Source organism: Anarrhichthys ocellatus, unplaced genomic scaffold, assembly GCF_004355925.1.
Source record: "Anarrhichthys ocellatus isolate YVR2014 unplaced genomic scaffold, GSC_Weel_1.0 scaffold76, whole genome shotgun sequence".
NCBI classification, from domain to species: domain Eukaryota; kingdom Metazoa; phylum Chordata; class Actinopteri; order Perciformes; family Anarhichadidae; genus Anarrhichthys; species Anarrhichthys ocellatus.
The window spans coordinates 37692-58668 of record NW_022280106.1 but is presented as its reverse complement, the minus strand read 5'-3'; the positions used below and the strand labels follow the sequence as shown (position 1 = coordinate 58668).

Genomic DNA, 20977 nt, shown 5'->3' with positions numbered 1-20977 from the left:
GTCCCTAATGAAGGGTCTTGAGTTTCTCAGTTTCTAATACATCAAACAATAATGATAATAATAACAATAATACAAATGATAATGATAATATATCACCACAAATAATTCTTAAAGTAATCCATTGATTAGGCAGTTGTTAATACATTTTATATTAATTGATTTTGTTCTTGACACCCTGCATCCCTTTCTCAGAAATTAAGTGGCCTTCCTGATGAATTGAAGAGCTGTCTGATTATGATGAGCCAAAATATAAATATTATATAATCAGCCACGTGGTGGTGCTATCACATCAAAAATCACTTTCAAGTCTGTTAAACAGCAGACAAACAAACCAACAGGACCAATACATGTTCTTTATGTGGCTGTATGTGAAATAAACGTGTGTGAGCGTCATATACAATGATTACAGTTTAAAGTGTCTCTTATACAGCTGATAGAAAGAGTCAGTGTGACTCTCTGACAGCTGCTCTATCAGGCCTAATGCTTCTTATATACAGTCTATGGCAGGTGGCAGACGTATGGCTGGAAAATGTATCATATTGGTAACGATCATTTTCCAGAAAAAAGAAAATCAAAAACAGGCATAAGGTGAGTCTTTTTGAATTATAATTGGAGAATAATGTTTAAGTATCGACACAATTCTGCATAAGTCAGAGATTTGCCAATATAGCCTACATTACAAAGATAAAGATATATATTTATATTTCATGTTACAATCAACACTTGAAATGATGAAGGCACCTGCAAATAACAAGGTACACAATGTACACCATACTTTGGTGTTTCATTATTACCTCTTTACTTAAGATTTTATTCAACTTAATTTTCTTTCTTTTTACAAAATGTATCAAAAACTGGCAACAAGGACGACCTTGGGTAGGAATTAATGACAATAAATATGAAACAAAATGACCCTCTAAACTAAAAACAATCTGGTTTGAATTGACATCAAAGACTATTACGAAGCATGTTTGAAAGAGATTTAACTTAGCTTAAGCTGATCTATTAAGGGAACCATAAAGTGCTTTGGATGGACGGGAAAAAACAAGCTATTTTACGAGGCAACATATTTTCTTCATAGATCCATATATAATTATATATCTCACAACAAAAAGATTCGTTACCAGAGCTTCCACAACCTCCAGCTGTTTGACTGTAAGAAGGAAACGTCACACCCTCCTCCGCCTCGAGTGCCGCCTGCACTTTATTTAAACCGGGTCTCCCCGCCCCTGCTCTACGTAACATGCGGCACATCGTTACAGGCAAACCGAGCGCAGCCACTATCTTCGCTGAGCTGAGTCGAAGAGGGACCGGATTCACCGCTCAGCTGAGAGGAGAGGACGCCGCCGTAGGTAACTCAGCCCTTCGCTTTTTCATTAAATATCGTTGCTATATGCGCATGCGTTATTTCTTGTTCCATTAACGGATCTGCAGAAAGAAGGAAAAAAACGGAATTATTGTCCAATCAAGATCACAGTGAGTGCGCAAACTCACAGTCCACACCAAATAAATGATAAGCAAACTGTGGGACAAACTGTGACCATGACACTTCCATCCCTTCCTTGTCGTCACCATTAAAATATAACGCGTCACTTTAAAATATAGTCTCGGTGTACCCAGAACGTGATCGATCATCTTCCCCGACCGCCCACACTCCTGTGTCAATCAGCCGGAAGTGTTCTAACCGCACAGATGGCAGATGAATCCTCTGCTTCTTTCCCCGATTCAGCGCTGCCGTGCAGATGGAGTCGGGACCGGGAGGCCGTGGCCGCGCGTCAGCGTCAGCGCCGCTCCCGGAGTCGCCGAGCTGGAGGAGAAGCGCCTGCCCGCTGGACGAACTCCTGTGATCGGACCGTCCTCTGCTGCGCACCGGGAGTGTTGGGAGGGGAAAAAAATGAGCAACTTCAATCAAAATCCTCTCATGGAGCCAGGGGGCGCAGGGTAGAGAGGATTGGCCGGGCAGGGGCCTCCAGGAGAGACCAGAGCTTCACAACTCAATTGTAACTCCACTAAAGCTAATGGTAAGATGCTTTTTATTCATTATGGTATCAGCCCTAATGGTTGGCCTTCATTAATCATGAGTCTTCTGCTTATGGCTGCCAATCTATGAGTGTACTAGTAACTGACGACATTTTACAGAAAACGCATCTTATCCAAATTAAGGCAACTTGACTCCCGGTGTGGTACTGATACAGGTTTAAGACTGATTCAGATCCAGAGGTGGGTTTGTTAAGTTTCGATGGAGTAAAGGCAGAAAAAACACATACCTACTTGTATTGGCCAAGTATGTATGCACATATTTGTTTCTTCAACTCTCTCACACAGAAATAGTAATAACAGCTATAGGAACAAGGACAGTAAAGCTGCACAGGTAAAGGTAGATAACAGACAGGACTGTTATGTACTCAAGTAGTGACAAAACAGATGTTTATAGGAATATAATATAAAAAAAGATAAATCACCAACAATTAAGTACAAAATAATATGTCTGTAAGTTGCAAACTATGCAATTAGTGCAGAGAAATAAATACTGAACAGATGTATGATTATGTACAATATGTACATGTAAAGATGTTTTTATCCTTTTATCCACGCACTCTCCCATCATGTATTAGTAATGGAAATACTAACAGCAGTGGCAAATCTGCAAAATGTCACTGGGAAAGAGGGCAAATGGACGTTTTTTGTTTGTTTTTAAGCCATATACTCTGCTCTTTGAGACTGCCTGCTGTTTGCTCAGGGTGGCAACCTGCTTGCAAAGCTGCATGTTAGGAATGGAAGGTCTTCAAGCAGGGCCGGATTAACCCACAAGGGGGACCTGAGGCAAAAAATGAGCTACCTGCTACCCTCCCTGTCTCTCCAAACTTCTGTCCATTAGTTATTAATGTGGTTGTTGTTGTGGTGGTTGTAGTAGGCCAGTTTCTGGTGTTCGAGCCAAACCACCATGATGTTGACAAGATAAGTTTTTAGTGAAATATCTCAACGATTATAGAATTAATTGTAATGAAATTTGGTTCAGACATTCATGTATTTGACCGTACAGACTTGTTGGGACTTCTCTGAATTTGTCTACGCGGGCCACTAGGCTACAAGTGGTACTGTTGTGATCTTCTGTGCATGTGTGGAATGCTTCCTCCAAGCAGACTCGTCCGTAGTGTCATGCAGCGGTCCATGTGGGAGTCTAAACAAGGTTTTCGGGTTTCGTATTAGTCTGGGGCTCCCTGGTCAGTTGCTAGCTGGGCCTGGTTAGCCATCCAGCCTTATCTTCTAAGGTCCACTCGGCTCGTACCAACCAGTGTTGATGTTCTCCCTCTGTTTGGGTCATTCTCAATTAGGGTCTATTTATTCTTGTTTCCCTTTTGGATTGGGTGCTTTTACCCCCGGAAAATCCAATTATGTATGTTGGGTTCTGGTAGGATTTCCACTGAGCCACTGTGGATCAAGTCCGATGAAGACCACTTGTTAGGAAGCAGAGAAATAGCGGAAATACATAGTGGTGTTTTTGACTGCTGGTATAGCTCGATTCAAAACAAAATCAGGCTTTAGACTAGACATTACCAATCAATTAAAGAATGTCTTCAACCCCAAATACATCCAGCCTATTGGCTCAGGACATCTTTTACACGAATCAAACGTGTCCGATACACTTAGGACTGGTAATCCTTAAGAGTGCTTGATTTAGCACGTACATCTCACAGAAACGTAAACAGCGTAAAGAAAACACAAGAGACAAATGCTTCCGATCCCGACCCATCAAATGTAATTTCGAAGAAAATTAGATTTTGTGTCTTGTAACTTGTATCTAAAGTCCCTGGAACTGGTCTAAGCTGATGAGTAGCTCTAATGCTCTGAAAAAAACAAAAAAAACATGTTTTCACATAAGCACAGACTCAGAACAAAAGATGCCTAATTACAAAATCTTGGCTCATGACACAGCTCGTGGTTCTGTCATCTGAGATAAGTGGAGCGTAGTGTGCCCAGATCAGTGCTGCTGCTGCATGTACACGCCTGTGTTTTTTTTTTTTTTTTTCATTTTTATGGGATCCGCAAAGGATTTAATCAGTCATGCTCTGTCTAATAGATGGGTTGCTCAGTGGAGCGTGATGAGAGAGCATGCTGTCCCAGAGAGAGAGAGAGAAGGAGATGAGAGGAGGAAGACATGACAGTGTCTCTAAAATACAAGGCCTTGGAACACAAAGGAAAAGCGAGTTGACGCTGTCATGAAGACGGAGCCAAGTTAGCTCTTGATTCCTGCCTCCACAGGAATCTTCAGCTTGAATTATGCACACGCAGGAGTGTGTCCCAGTGAAAGAAAGGAGAAGGCCTAACTGTTGTTTGAAGGCACGTTTTGCCTTTTAACACGGAGGGAATGCTAGACCTGTCCAGGAGATGCACATCACTTACTGTATGTGAGTCACTTTCTTTAGGCCTCCTCCACACTTCCTGCCTCTGCAGCCAAGTCATCTGAGCTGAAATAATAGTAATGCAAGTGCAGTGATTTGTCGTTTCATAAGATGGACTTGTTGGTATCCTCATGGATGTGTTATCGCCCAAAAGGGACTAAATGTGTCATTAGAAGTGTCAATTAAAAGTGCACATTAAAGGAGTAGTTTAACATTTTTGAGAAAGTGTTTATGCACTTTCTCACCAAGAGAGAGATTCGAGGATTGATATCAGTCTCATGTTTTTGTGCCCCCATTTGAAATCGACGGCCAAAGATGTCCCCCACATTTGTAGCACAGTTGTTAACATCAGTATGGGACAGTCCAGAAAGACACAGTGTGAAGGGACATCACCCGGCATCAAGATGAGTCTATAATATTAAAAATCTGATTCTTTGTGAATCGCTGCAGTTGATTGCACGACAGCTATGTACCACTGTGTTGCCTGTCTCCCCCCCCCTCTCATGTAAATGTATGGTGGCAGATGCTGATTGGTTGTGGCGGTGACCGCGGCGATATGCATAAGTGACATCGTGTTCATCCGCTGCAATGCAAATGGCCAGTTCGAGGCTTTTTGTCAGCTCACAGAGATTTAAGCAATGACGATTGTCATCGGTACATTAGCGTGGCACTGTGGTGTGACAGTATGTGTTTTGAAGTCCATTGTCAGTTTTGGCCGCTTTTGTTGATGAGTTTACCACTCATTTAGTAGACCAGCTCTGACTATGTCTATGACTATGTTTGCATGCTCAAAATATTCCAGTTTTTGCCCTTAATCCGGTAAAAGCAATGGACCTCGCCTAAAAACATTTTTGTATTCTTATCTTTCTCTTTTTTTCAGTAAGGTGGGCTCGTACCAGTGCACCACATCAGATTAAGGAAACGCTCCTAACTTCAGATAACTGTGCAAACGCCCAGCGTAAACATGATGAATCCACTAAGAGTACATGCACATTTGCATAATCAACACCCCAATAACACCATATAAGGCTACGTGTCCTGCCCCATATGTCCTATAGTGAAGCCTTTTATTGGAAGATATTAAATATCTTAAATTTCCTTCATTGTCCAACTGTTGCTCCCCTGACTAATATCAGCATATCCCATGTCTTGATTGGAAAATGCTACATTCGGAATAAGGCTTAATTCCGAATATCTAAACCGAAAATTGTGTTTACATTACCCCTCTCAAATATGGAATATTGGAATAGTGTCATATCAAACATACAGCTTCCAAAAACGTGGTCTGATAATGTGCCATTTTAGTTAATTTGATTTCACATTTCAGGAGACACTGAAACCCCTACTACAGTGTTTTACATGTTTAATGATGTGCACCGAGTTATTTTAAGACAGTGATGTCAGTGCAGTTTGGCAACACTACAGCAACAGTAAGCAGTATGATGACTTCTCCCACTTAGATCTACGGCAAGCTGAGAGGGTTTGCTGCAATAATGCAATCAATATAGTTATAATGATTTACATTTACATTACACTACAATGCATTGGGGGGGGTGCAAAAGCCCAATGCAAATGCCGGCAATAAGAGTCGGCCCATTTCGTAGTCAAAAACCCTTTTGCGTTTGCGTTGTGGCTTTTGCATTCGTTCAACACTTCTCAGCCACCGTAGTGCAGGGTTTTGGAAACATGCAGCACAGTCCGACCTCCAGCAGCAACTGTGCAGGCTCAGAATCAGAACCGTTTATTGCCATGGTATGTTGAACATACAAGGAATTTGACATGACGGGAGGTGCAAACATTTAACAATCAACAACAATCAGTGCAAGTAGAAACCTATTCAAATTTACAGAGAGGTATAAAAATAAAGTAAGATATAAAATAAAGTTGAAATATAAAATAAAGTGCACAAACGAACAGATAACAGGACTGTAAACAACAAACGGATAACAGGACTATAGACAAGTGAGATATAAGTGTAGTGTAAAGGTGTTGAGTGTAATAGAAGGGATGCAGGGGAGTGACTGGTAGGAATTTGTCCTGGGGATGACAGAGTCAGTGGGGGTCCCGGGCTCTGTTAATGAGCCCGACTGCGGATGGAAAGAAGCTGTTTATGTGGCATGAGGTCTTGGTCCTGATGGACCTCACCCTCCTGCCAGATGGGAGGGGCACGAACAGTTTTTGTCCAGTGTGAGAGGGGTCGGCAACAATCTTTCTTGCTCGCTTCAGGGTCCTTGAAGCGAACAAGTCCTGGAGGGACGGCAGATTGCAGCCCATCACCCTCTCGGCAGAGCGAATGATGCGCTGCAGCCTGCCCTTGTCCTTGGCAGTGGTTGCAGCGTACCAGACTGTGATGGAGGAGCAGAGGATGGACTCAATGATGGCTGTGTAGAAGTGCACCATCATTGTCTTTGGCAGGTTGAATTTCTTCAGCTGCCTCAGGAAGTACATCCTCTGCTGAGCCTTCTTTGTGATAGAGCTGATGTTCAGCTCCCACTTGAGGTCCTGGGATATGATGGAGCCCAGGAAGCAGAAGGACTCCCCCGCGTCGACGGGGGAGTCACACAGGGTGATAGGGGCTGGTGGGGCTGCATTCTTCCGGAAATCCACAACCATCTCCACTGTCTTTAGAGCGTTGAGCTCTAAGTTGTTCAGTCCGCACCAGGTCATCAGATGGTCAGTCTCCTACCTGTAGGCGGACTCATACCCACCAGAGATGAGTCCAATGAGGGTGGTGTCATCCGCGAACTTCAGGAGCTTGACGGACTGGTGACTGGAGGTGCAGCTGTTGGTATACAGGGAGAAGAGCAGAGGGGAAAGAACGCAGCCTTGGGGGGAACCGGTGCTGATGGATGGAGGCAGAGACGTGTTTTCCCAGCTTGACGTGCTGCTTCCTGTCAGACAGGAAGTCTGTGATCCACTTGCAGGTGGAGTCTGGCACGTGCAGCTGGGAGAGCTTGTCATGCAGCAAAGATGGGATGATGGTGTTGAAGGCAGAGCCGAAGTCCACAAACAGGATCCTGGTGTAGGTTCCTGGGGAGTCCAGATGCTGGAGGATGAAATGAAGGGCCAAGTTGACTGCATCGTCCACAGACCTGTTGGCTCTGTAGGCGAACTGCAGGGGGTCCAGGAGTGGGTCGGTGAGGGTTTTAAGGTGGGACAGGACAAGGCGCTCAAAAGACTTCATGACCACAGAGGTCAGGGCGACGGGCCTGTAGTCATTAAGTCCTGTGATCCTTGGTTTTATGGGGACGGGGATGATGATGGAGGCCTTGAAGCAGGCTAGTACGTGGCATGTCTCCAGGGAGGTGTTGAAGATGTCTGTAAACAGACAGCTGATCAGCACAATGCTTCAGGGTGGAGGGGGAGACAGAGTCTGGGCCGGCTGCTTTGCGGGGGTTTTGTTTTTTAAAAAGCCTGTTAAGGTCTCTCTCCAGAATAGAGAGAGTCATCACTGGGGAGGGGGGGGGACCACTGGGATGGGTGATACAGAGGCAAGGGGTCCTGCTGGGCTGGGGGAGGGGGACCTGGTGGTCTGGGGCTGGTTGATGGAGCTGTGGGGGATGGAGTCAGGGCTGTCCCATTGTCTATCAAAGCGACAGTAGAACTCGTTCAGCTCGTCTGCCAGGCGGAGGTCGTTCATGGAGTGTGAAGCTTTTGGCTTGTAGTTGGTGATCTGTCTGAGGCCTCTCCAGACAGAAGCAGAGTCATTTGCTGAGAGCTGGTGTTGCAGTTTCTCCGAGTACAGTCGTTTAGCGTCTTTCACCGCCTTACTAAACCTGTACTTTGACTCTTTATACAAGTCTTTGTCCCCACTCCTAAATGCCTGATCCTTTTGCAGTCTTAGCTGTCTGAGTTCTGCTGTAAACCAGGGTTTGTCGTTGTCATAACTCACCCTGGTGCTTGATGGAACACAGCTGTCCTCACAGAAGCTGATATATGAAGTCACAGGCTCTGTGTACTCATCCAGACTGTTGGTAGCAGTCCTGAAAACATCCCAGTCTGTACAGTCCAAGCACGCCCGTAGATCCTCCATAGCTTCACTGGTCCACTTCTTGAATTTCCTCATCACAGGTTTACAGAGCTTTAATTTCTGCCTGTATGCAGGAATCAGATGGACCATGACGTGGTCAGAGAGACCCAGTGCAGCACAAGGGATAGGACCCACTGATTGTGGTGTAAAAGTGGTCCAGAATGTTCTCCTCTCTGGTAGGGCAGTTAATAGACTGTCTGTATTTGGGGAGTTCATGGCTGAGGTTTCCTTTGTTAAAGTCACCAAGGACAATAACTAAAGAGTCCGGGTAGGTCCGCTCCACACGTTGCTCTGCGGCGGCATGTAAACACCGACCAGTATGAATGAAGCGAACTCACGGGGGGAGTAGAAGGGTTTGCAGTTTATGATAAAAGATTCCAGATCAGGAGAACAGTGCTGTAGAATCACTGTTGCATCGTTGCACCAGCCACTGTTCCTCCACCTTTCGATTTGCCGGAGAGCTCCGTGTCGCGATCCCCTCTGAACAGTTGGAAGCCGGCCAGCTGGAGCGCAGAGTCGGGTATCGATCCACAGAGCCATGTCTCAGTGAAGCACAAAACGGAAGATGAAGAAAAGTCTCTGTCTTTCCCCACCAGTAGCTGAAGTTCGTCCAGTTTGTTGCACAGTGAGCGGATGTTTGAGAGAAATATGCAGCGGTGTGCGAAATCCAGTGGCGGGCCGTGCATTTTATACCTAGGCCTTCACTGTTGTCCTGCAGCTGAAATACCTCCTTATAACCACATGATGGCGCCACAGTTATTAGTTTCTAAGGCTGTAACTATGTACGTAGTAAATGTACGTATCTATGTACGTACGAGACTTACAATATGTTTGAAAAGTACTAGAGCGTTTGGAAAATGCAGAAGCTCATATTCAGGAAAATATAATGTTTTCTGAGCTCATGGAGGACAGTGGTTCTCAGCTGGTCTGGCTGTGGGACCCACCATCACTCCTTAATGACAAGCCCAAAGAGATTGTCTTAGGATTGTACTTTCACAACTCGACCATTGAACGTACTGCTCTGCAATGTCTTTCCTCGTCTCAGCACCTTGTGTCATGGTGTGTGGTACATATCACTTAGTCAGAATGCCCATATTTGATTGGTTGAGCTGCATCACGTGATGTGATTCACTGCCATCAGCCTCTGCTGGCTGTTAAGTTTCGTTTCACGATAGTCACGTGCTCGCCCACTGACCAATCACAGCACACTCTGGCAAAGCTACACATGGACACTGAGCGGCATGTAATGCTGACGTCATTATAGGCCGGCGCGCAGGCTCTGATAGTCAAAGAATACGCCCAACATGTCAAACTAAAGATCTGATTGGTTGAACACTATGACAATCAACAATATCGTCCCCATTTACTTTAATCTGCACTGGCTGCAGGTGAGAGTGTGCAGGCCTCTGCCTCTGTTCTTACCTAGAGACACAGGTGAAATCTGATCTGATAAAAGCTCTACTTAAAACAAGCTACACTGGAAGCAGAGCAACTGAGGAAGACAGTAGCTGTGCAATGAGAAAATAAGATAATGGGAAAAATATTTTTATAAATTATAATACATGTAGTGTATTTAAGAAAAATTATTAAATTATAAAATAGATATAGCTTTGTGATTCTGTTTAGGCCAGCAGAGCAGGCCTTGCAGGCCCTGACGGCCTGCCACTGGCGAAATCCACGTGTGCGAAGACGCACCAGCGCTCCGGCCCGTTTCCCTCTCCTACGGCGTTTCACTGCATGGGCTAAGGTGAGCGCACCTTTGACTAGAATGTCCAGTAATTCCACAGAAGTTAGCAGAAAAGTTGGAACTAAGTCCGCTGGAGTTGTACCCCTGATGTTCATGAGCTCATCTCTGGTGAAAGATACTCGGGTACTCGGAGGAGTATCGCAACATAAAACTGAATTAACGGCATGGCTTCATTCAGTCATCCCGACTAGCATAAGCCTGGATGTTAGCATAGATCATGTTAGCATCTGCATAGGGGAACCGGGAGTGTCTTCTTTTAGAAGCAATCTTACAGTAAAGTGCTTTGCCAGTAACAGCATGTTGGCATCAGGGTTAGAAACTGGAGACATGGAGCAGGGCCCATTCGGAGCGCAGGCCGCATGGAGCGGTGTCGGAGGGGGGAAGAACCGCTCAGCGCTCGTTGACTCCAGGGAAGTGAAGAAGAGTTTGGTTGTAACGATACTGTCCAGCAGGCAGAGTGCTGTTCTCTTATTTATTCAAAGTTTATTAATTGTGTCGCGTTTCCAAATTGTACCAAATTGGACAAGGCGCTCCCTTGGGTCCTGATGAGTCCTAATGAGCGGTTCACACACACACACACACACACACACACACACACACACACACACACACACACACACACACACACACACAGACATTACAGAGATTCCTTTCTTTATAGTTAAATCTGTGGTTCAACATTTAGGAATGGGCTTTCTTGTTGAGAGTGACTAGAAGATTGATATTCATTTCATCTGTGAGTCAAGTTTGGAGCTATAGTCAGGACGTTAGCATAAAGACTCAACGGGGGAAACAGTCCAAAGTTAAAAAATACACCTTCCAACACCTTTTAAGGTCACAGGTTACACATTATCTTATGTTTGTTTTAACTGTACAAACAAAAATGGGAAAGCAGCAGCTGGTTGAAGTGACAGCATGAAGCTTCCTTGAGTTTTGCGCTGCTTGAAAGATTCCCATGTTTGCAACTTGCCAACGTTCCCATCATTGGTTAACTCAAGATGGTTGTATATTTGCAGAGTTGATGGTGTGGTGATTAAATATACCAAGCAATATCTCCATTACCTTCAGTGTTAATCAGCTTGAAAGACAGACTCGATGTGAGGTGTCCATATTGTTTGGCTTTCAGGTACTTCCAAACTATGAAGTGCCAAGTCAGATATATCAAAGCTCTCACAAAAATCCAGGTTTCCCAGTCATGACTTGGATGTCATTGTCGACACATGCGCCATTTACAAGTCGGAAACTTGTTAAGTTGCAAATGGGAACCCTCATCTGACATGAACGCAGCGCTGTCGTCACAGTGAGGTTGGCAGGTTTACTGCTAACATGCTTGAACGTGCTCACCAATGGCATCTGGCAACCTGCACTATAGCGGAGAAGAAATGGTTGAATGGAACAAACTGTTGTTCATGAAGATATAGTTCTAACATATGACTCGCATAACATATTTCTATTTGTATACAGAATAAATAAACCAGACACAACATGTTAAACAGTGAGCTTTAGTGGTGTTGGTAGGTGTAATTTTACTTGGAGACTTAATGCTAAACTAGGCTAATCGGGTCCTGACTCCAGCTCTGTAATTAACGCAGACATGAGATTGATATTGATCTAAACATCGAACATTCGAAAAGAAAGCATATCTTTTTCTCAAAATGCTGAACTTCTCCTTTAATCCAAATAACGTAGGAAGACAATTGCACCTACACACAAGTCCCAATTGGCTTTGATCAAAACAGGACCATCTGGACAGATAACTTTTGGCAACACGAAAGCGGTTCAAATCACACTGCATTGTTTTTTTCATTGAACGAGGGCGTACATCTCTGCATGTGCTCTTTTTCATTATTCATTCTTGTGGCTCTTCTATTTGTACACTTCTGCAGGATTTAAAGAGAGTGCTGTCCTTCCCACCGTACCCCGGGGACTACCTGCATCCAGTGGTGTATGCCTGCACAGCAGTCATGCTGCTCTGTCTGCTTGTCTCCATCATGACCTACGTTGTACACCACAGGTGAGAAGAACATTTAGTGAAGGATGGCTTCACATTTTTTCTGCACTGGTTTACGCCCGTGAGGGGTCCCAGGGTGGCTGATGATCCGGCACGGAAAAGGCCGATTGATACGAGAGTCAGGACAAGGAGGAGAAACTAGGGAGAAAAAGAGAAGATGAACATGACTAGATGACTAGAGTTTGGATTTAAAGGTCCCAACGAATAGCAGGGAGGTTATTCCGAAAACAGTACTGTTTTCGGTCTGAACGCGCCGTCTCCTAGACTGCTTAAATGTCATATTAGCTTCAGCTGAACTTGGGAATTCATTGTAGCATGGAACAAGGACTGTGGATTGTGATCCCCATCTCTTACAGCGGAGTCGCATGAGTGAGGGTTCACCTTCAGGACCAGTAGGGACAGCAAGAATGGACAATTGTTCTTTTAGTGTACATAAGTGTACACTACTAAGTGTAGGCAGTGTATTAAAGGGTAACTTAGGTGTTTTTCAACCACAACCTTATTCTCCCATGTTTTTGTGTCTAAGTGTCTAATGGGGATGACAATATTTGAAATTAGTCCAGTACTGAGGTAGAACTCTGCAGGCAACTGCCGCCAAACGGGCTGCAATGTCATCGCTCGGGGCGACTTCTCTCCGTCAATGTACGTCCGCTAAAACCATTTTAGTTTATTTTTATTGATCCCGTCCGTCTGTTCGCTCTGAGAAATCTTGCGTCACATTCACATTGTCCAAATCCTCTAAATATCAGCCATGACATTGAACATCTTTTGGAAACACTAAGCTACACTTTCTGGGCTCCAACGAAAAACAAACTCTGACAACACCAGCTCTTATCGCTCCACCTCTCACTCCCGCTTCCACTGTTGTCATCAAGCCACATGACGCAATAACAAACAGCAAGGTAAAGAACAAATATTTATGTCTCTGTAGGGTCCAATTCCAAACAGATACTTGTAATAACAATCTGAGCCTGTCAGTGGCCAAGACAAGCTCTTTTAGTGGATGTATATTGACGGTGAGGAGTTGCCCCCTGAGCGATTACTTCACAGCCCGTTTTGTGGCTGCCGTCTGCAGCGTTCTCCCTCAATACTGGCCCAATTAAAAAAAGTATTGTACCCCTTAGTCACTTAGACACAAGAACATGGGGAAGGTTGAAAAATACCAAAGTTACCCTTTGAGGTGAAATTGAAAATAAATCATAGTTTTCATATTTGAATTGACGGATTAACATTTAAAGTGTTTTTGTTGGTGTTCACTTATGCTATTGAGAGAAAAAAGTGTTAATTTGCCATAACACAAAGATACACAACCATAACTACATTAGATATGATTTTGTTTCAATAATACGTCTTATTTAAATGACAGTTTTAATTAGAATATGCGTATGTCCGACTGCCAATCAAACCACCTCATGTGATCCATCCTTATACATTAGTGCTGTTTTTCCAGAATTTTAGCAATAAAGTCCGTATTATTTCCAAAACAGCTATATTTGTGTCGCTCCTCCACACAAGTAAATGTTGCTTTATCCCAAAATACTTCTCAAGGTCAAAGATGATGTGTGATAGTTCACAACAATACTGTATTCATTTCTACAACCAACGTTTATAGCGTGATTACCCAGCAGTGGTTGCATATCTTTTTAACTTTGAACTCATTGTTTGCAGTGTGATCCGCATCAGCAGGAATGGCTGGCACACACTCCTCAACTTCCTCTTTCACACGGGGCTGACGTTTGGAGTTTTTGCCGGGGGCATCAATCAGATCACCTTACCTTTTGTGTGTCAAATTGTAAGTTGTGGTTTTCCTACTTTCTCAGCATAGTGTTATTTAGTTACTTTTAAAAACATGTTTGGAACGGTTTGATGATCTAAAGAGAACTGAAAGCTCCCTCGGTTCTTGGTCAAGCAGTTTCGAGGTCACTGGCTGCTAAAGGCATCCCTTAAAAAACTGAGAGGCATCAATGTCCACAGGAAAGCCAATGTTCACTGAGTGTTAAGTTAAATCACTACCATGAGCAAAAGTTGTTGAGGCTTGCTAGATATTCTGTTAAAATGTTCTTTATAAAACCACAGAGTCTCAGTGGCCAAGTGTGATGAAATATTTATACTGTTTATCACTGTCAAACAAGACTAAGAGTCTACAGCCATGCTAGTAGCTCTGTGGGGTTGTACTGGCACAGTGGTGCTTTGTTAACATGCTGATGGTACGCTAAATGAGTAAATATGCAGTTAGTGGATGACAGCAGCTACAGTATGTCCAGTCAGAAAACAGAGGCAATGTCCACATTTGAAATTGGACGTTGGAGCTGTGAATGTCATGGCACCCACGTTGACCGCATTCCAGTGCAACAATTCGAAAAAACGTAATGTTTTTTGCTCCTGCCAGGTTAGCTAAACCAGTTGATATCGGTAACAATGTATTACGAAGTTGGACAGTATTGTGTGTACGACTGATTTAATGAGAAATAAATAAGACAAAAGTGCTAATAAACAACACAGTACTTCAGCTTTTTTTTTTTTTTTTTCTGTTGAGCAGCCATGTTGGATTTTGAGGTCATTAGACTTTCCAAGTTGGAAATCCGACTTCATTCCGAGTCCGAGTTGAAATTTCCAACTCTGGAATTCCGACTTATCAGTTCAACTAGAACTCAGCGATAGTCCAAAGCTTAAAATGAATATGCTTATCGACACCTAAAGCTCATTATTAACATGTCCAGCGCTATACCCACCGTAAGAAAACGTGTACAAAAATGAACTGTATTATTAGTAGTAACAGATTTACCCATACAATCTAACAAAGCTAACATTGGCTGGCATACAAAGCTAACCAGTAAAGTGTCCTAAATAAACAGTTCAAACAAAATGTGATGGTTATGAGTAACACTTGTGCTTTTCCTACTATGACAAGTCAGAAAACAAAGTCTTCTGTGAAAAAGGTCTGCTGCTGGCCTTTTTGAACAATAACGTCAGCTAAACGTGGCAAATGATGTAAACAAACAAACATCTGTTCAGCTAACATTATTATATGTTGATTACCTGTTTATCTCAAAATTCATGTACACAAAACACTAATACAACCATATGCTAATTTGGACAACAAACTCATATTGCTTTTAATAATCTTTGTTTACAACTTTATCTTTGTCAGGTTGGCATTGTGCTTCACTATGCTTCTTTGTCTACCATGCTGTGGCTGACATTTACTGCAAGAAATATCTGTAAAGATGTATCCAAAGACCCACTTCGGGCCCAGAACAGAGATGGGCCGGGCCTGACTCGCACCAAACCAACTGTCCTCAGGTAAGCTGTAAGCTAGTAAGCTGGTGGTTATGTGCACAACAGGGCTGAACAATGTTCTAATTATCCGACTAATTGACAATGTGTGAATTAATCTGAAAGATGTTAAACTGTGTAGCATATTAGGAATTATAGCAGCGATGCAAGTGCCCTTGGACCTCTGTCTCTCTTTTTCAAGATTCTCAGTTGAATTTGAGAATGTGTTGACTACAATCAAAGTCAAATGAGGAGTTTGAATTTGAAAGAATTGGAAGTTGAACTAATCTAAAATCTGAGTTACTAAATCACATTAGAGTTTTGCATCACTTATTATTGTTAGTTGATGCCTCATGTCCCATCACCTCTCTTAATAGATTGAGCTTGCTGCACATTTTAGCAAAGCTCACATTTTTTCATGTACTTCATTTCAATTTTAATAGGATGAGAGTTTAAAGAAATAAAATCTGATCTTTATTGCTAAATTGAGCTTAAATAGGTCATCACTTTGGAGCGCTTAATAGCCATCTTTCTGACAGTGTGACAAGTGAGAGAGATTAATATCATACTTAAGTCTCTGGGATAAAGTACAGAGCTTTAATCGGGATGTGGTTAGCCTAGCTTAGCATGAAGACTGAAGGGTTTCCCGTCACGGCAGCCAAGTGTCTAACAGCAAGATAATCAGCTTGATCATCTTCTGTCTCTCTGCCCGACCTGTTACCCAGCCAGAATTCATACTTTAAATTTTTTAACCTTTTTTGCAGATTTTATCTTGTGAGTGATGGAATCCCTCTCCTAATTGTTGGAGTTACGGCAGCATTTGGTATGGATAACTATGGCAGCAGGGATGACGCTTTGTAGTAAGTACAAAATGTAATTATATGTAGACGATCATGTTTTCATTTATTCTTTAGGATACATGTTTATGTCTCCGTGTGTCTTTTTCAGTTGCTGGATGGCATGGGAACCAAGCTTGGGGGGTTTCTATGCACCCATTGGTCTTCTGGTCTTAGTCATGTCCATGTACTTCTTGTGCACATACATCCAGCTTAAATGCCACCCAGAGAAGAAATATGAGCTGCGAGTTCTGAGTGAGGAGCAGCAGCAGTTATCATCTAGCGAGTCAAACCATCACTGCCACACCAACACTGGGGGAGTTTCTGGGCCCGCTGGGGAATTTGCAACAGGCGTGTCGGTACTGGCCAATGAGCACTCATTTAAATCTCAGCTCCGGGCCACAGCCTTCACGCTCTTTTTGTTCCTGTCTACCTGGGCTTTGGGAGCGTTGGCTGTATCACTGGGACATTTCCTGGATATGATATTCAGCTGCCTGTATGGGGCTTTTTGTGTCACTCTGGGACTCTTCCTTCTCATCCAGCACTGTGCCAAACGTGACGACGTATGGCACCGCTGGTGGGCTTGTTGCCCGTCGAAGTCTAAGTCCGAGGATGGGGACGGACAGAGCCCAAGGCAGGAGCTCCATCAGCCACACTGCCGCCTGAGCTCTCCATGCTCCGGCAAGCAGCCTCTGCTCTCTCCTCACCTTGTGCAGAGTTCTTACCACAAAATGACACCACCTTCCCAGAGCCCCATGACCAATCACATGGGTCCATGCTGCGTGGCCGTGATGAGTCCTGTTACCACGACCCCCATGTCACCTCTCACCGAGCAACTGCCCTCACCTCGTCCGCAGACACTCTCCGACGAGCTCCCTCGTCCCGCTCTGCCTCTACAGGGCTGCCTTAGTGACAGAACAAAGTCACGCTCTTTCAACTGCCCACGTCCATGCCTCCAGGACTACCGCTCGCACATGACCTCCACCAGTATGGACGGGAGCAGGCACAGCTCGCACCTGAACAACCCTCACGCAGTGCACCACCTCGAAGGCTCACCACTGCTTTCCAACAGCCCACACCCGGACCTCCAGCTTCCCTGCCCCAGCCCTCTCTTGGATAAGCAGCTGGCTTCCTGCCAAAGCTTGCAACGCCAGAACTCTTCCTGTCACAGCCGGACACACAACATGCACGACAGCATTACTTCCTGTCACAGCCTCCTCCTGCCTTGTCATGGGGTCCACACCTGCCAGTGGCACATGTACAGCTCAGCCGATCACTCCTCCACTATGAGCTGCTGTGATAAATCCGACCCCTTCGCCTTGCAGTACCAGCAAGACCCCGAAGCCTACAGCTGCATGTCGAAGCCAAAGGATAGTCTCTGCGTAGAGGTGGAGCAGAAAGGTTTCCCAAGAAATACTCTGCCTCGGCAGCACGGCACTGTCAGCCGGCGAGGTACCATCGGCCGGAACAGGAGCTTGCAGGAAGAAGGCCTGTTTGGTTCAGACGCCACAGGAAACATACGGACTGGCCCTTGGAGGAATGAAACCACTGTATAGTTTTCTTATACACTTGTCCCTGTACTTGCCACACCTTCCAGCAGCCCTGTAATCAAATTACCCCTTTAAGTGTTTGGGTCTCAATGCCTTCAGCTTTGCCCCTTGAACCAAAGGTTGAGTTTTCAGTGAGGCCTCGTATCCTGAGGAGATTTCTGAACCCCTTCATGACAAAGTTCTCTATAAGTGTGTTACTAATCCGTTTTTGCAAGGAATATTCAAACGCTAGAAAACTTCAAGTAGTGTTCCATGAATATTCTGCTCCATGTAGTTTAAAGTTGCAATCAGTACTGTATGGCTCTCTAGGGGCACAGTGGCTCAGTAGTTAGCAATGACACAGCAAGAAGGCCATGAGTTTTGAAACCCCATCAGTTCTACATTCCCCCTACAGTCAAAAGATATGCAGATCAGCTGCAAGGAATACTCCAACCTAGATGTTTTCACAGATTTAAAACTTTAGACCTGATCCCAAGCAGGCCAGTGAAAAAAGTACCCAAACTCAATGGGAATTAATTAGTTGTCTTAAATAGGAGATCTCATCCAGAAGAGGGAGGAAAGTCTGACTCAATCTGAATAGACCCAAAGATTGCGTGGACCTCTTAAACCTAACAAGTATGAAAGTTGATTGGGGCTCATAAATACTGTTGTCCAGCAATCATTACCAAGTTGGGACAGCAGCCATGCTGTGATATCAGCTATACTGACATTTAGAAAGGCAACTATTTTGATAATTGATCAATCTGTTGATTATTTCTCTGATTATTGGATTATGACAATGAACTTGAATCACCGCCTTCCGGTTGTATGCCTCCACCAACCAGTCATGTTGCAGTTCACATCCATGTCAGTCCAAGATAACTTCATCATTTTATCCAATAAGACATTTGTGTGAAATTGTCATAATTAACAAACAAATTCTTGAGTTATGGCCCAAAACATGTTTTGTGAGGTCACAGTGTCACTTTGACCACCAAATTCTATTCAGTTCGTCATGCCGTGAAATAGCAGTGGGAACTGGCTCACGTTATATTTATTTTAGACAGAACGAAAACAGGGTGAAAGAAAAACGTATGACGGTTGACACTTCAAAGTGTCATTGGAGTGCTGAAAAAAAAGACAGCTTAAAATTTGTGCTGTCCACTCATAGGCTATACTAACATTTTATTTATATAATTTGTTCATCATCCATAAAAAAACTAAACCAAAATACATAAATATTCTTTACAGATTTGAAACACTCACAAGTTCGTCAACCAGCAAGTAGAAGAATCGGGAGCTCCTGTGTTCACTGAGGTAAAGAAGCAGTAAAATATCACTGATTGCACCTTTAAATACTTGGCTTGATCGCTTTCAAAAAGTTCTATATTCGTCAATGTTATTACGTTTTTAATGGCATTGCTGGACACAATATCAATTTAAATGTGAGTGGTTACACATTTGAAAACACTTTTGAATCAGTGTGAGCATGTGTGTGTGTTTTTATGTGTGCAACAGTGCATGAGTAGATACATACAGATGCGGTGTTTTTTTCTGCTATATGTGTTTATTATTATGGATTCATCCTTGCAGTTATGATCTGTCTCGATAAAGATTAATTTATGAAGCCTATAAAGATTTTCTATGGAGACACCTTAACTATGCTGCCAAATGGAGTCAAATAGACTCGTCTGACAAATATTGCACTAGTATGTACTATAGTAAGATAATAATTTTAAAAAAAACCTGCAATGTGCTACAAAGCACAAACTTTGTATAGTGCCAAAAGACGTGCCAGCTTTCATTGTGATGAGAAACTACACACAGCTCATTCTCAATAGGCTTTGAGAGATCATATAGTTTGAAGCATCATACAAACTTGAACTCAGGTTTTAGAAGATCATCAGCAGCCCCTTTCAAGTCACTCCAGAAACTTCTATATGTTACCTCCAGAGAGGTGTTTTCATAACCAGTTGAGCCCGGCTTACTTCAGGAAAAATCCGGTTTAATTTCTGTTTCGTGAAAACTCTCAGGTGAGAGTTTTCACGAAACAGAAATTAAACCGGATTTGGAAACCTAGTGGTCCAGACTAGCCTAGTTCGGGTAAGGCTAGTTTTCAGTGTTACAATCGATGAGTCAGACTCAAAACTGTCTTCTCTATAAATACACTTGCTTTACTGTCTTCTGAGTTAGATGATGTCGGTGTAAAGCCATGAGGCGATTAGCCTAGCTTTGCAAAAAGTATGTTAAGTATACGCATACAGTGTTTCCTCTAACGTCTTTGCCACCACAGCAAAACAAAACACTCTGCCATCAATCATATGGAATTTATAATATAGTTGTATACCCCCAACTGGCGATATAAAACGCCAGTATGAGTGTTTATACCAGTGGAATGAAAGGAAATAGTAGTTTTTTTAATTTATTTGATATTTAAAACACATTTTTTCCCACTTTATCGAATACAAAAGTTCAAACAGATCGTCTGTAGAACATGACTAGTTCATTACAATGGGTCTGAGAATATGACAAATACGCCTAATAATAACGCAAATAATTTAAATGTAGTCAGAAGTAAAATAATCAAGATAAATTATATTCTAAATAATGTCCTCTACAAGTGTCTTGTCAAATTGTGTGAGAGGGGATACTCAATAAAAAAAAAACTCAAATACAGGAGATATAACTTTGTCCAAATAATATTTTGGCATTGTTTTTATAAGATATTTAATAGATTTGTGCTTACATATTCAGTCTCAAACAGCTTGACCATGTTTGTTCCCCCTTTCAGGCTTCGTGCTAAGCTAAGCTAATCACGCTGCTCGCTATGCTATTACAATGCTAAATTACAAATCCTACTGTGCCCCTGATTGGCTCCTTGTACTCCTTGCCCTTGTTGGTTGGGTTGGTAAGGTTTAGACATGAGCAGGGATATTGGGTAATGTTATGGGTGAGAGTATCATTTCATAAATTTCTGTGCTGAAAATGTCCCACCATGCATTCAGCAACGAGATACAAATGTAATGTAAAGTTTATTTTGTCAAACATAATCCTGGTTCAGCATGCTAGGATCAGTCGAACCAGGCTTTTCACAGTAAACCCTGCTTCTTTTTTTTTTTAAAGCCTTTTCTTTATAAAACACCTC

At 43.2% G+C, this 20977-nt stretch overlaps 1 protein-coding gene across 2 annotated transcripts; it reads left to right on the top strand.

Annotated features, from left to right (window-relative positions):
• The first annotated feature begins 1270 nt into the window (after positions 1–1270).
• Positions 1271–19823, top strand: adgra1a (adhesion G protein-coupled receptor A1a). Of its 2 annotated transcripts, XM_031873910.1 has the most exons (7): positions 1271–1352; positions 1730–2021; positions 12067–12194; positions 13860–13983; positions 15343–15494; positions 16232–16327; positions 16416–19823. In XM_031873910.1, the coding sequence occupies exons 2-7, from the start codon at positions 2019–2021 to the stop codon at positions 17857–17859; spliced, it is 1947 nt and encodes a 648-aa protein (XP_031729770.1). In that variant the 5' UTR covers positions 1271–1352; positions 1730–2018; the 3' UTR covers positions 17860–19823. The 2 variants fall into 2 exon arrangements, with proteins under 2 accessions (XP_031729770.1, XP_031729771.1); XM_031873911.1 differs by having other exon boundaries at positions 1292–2021.
• Positions 19824–20977: the final 1154 nt, after the last annotated feature.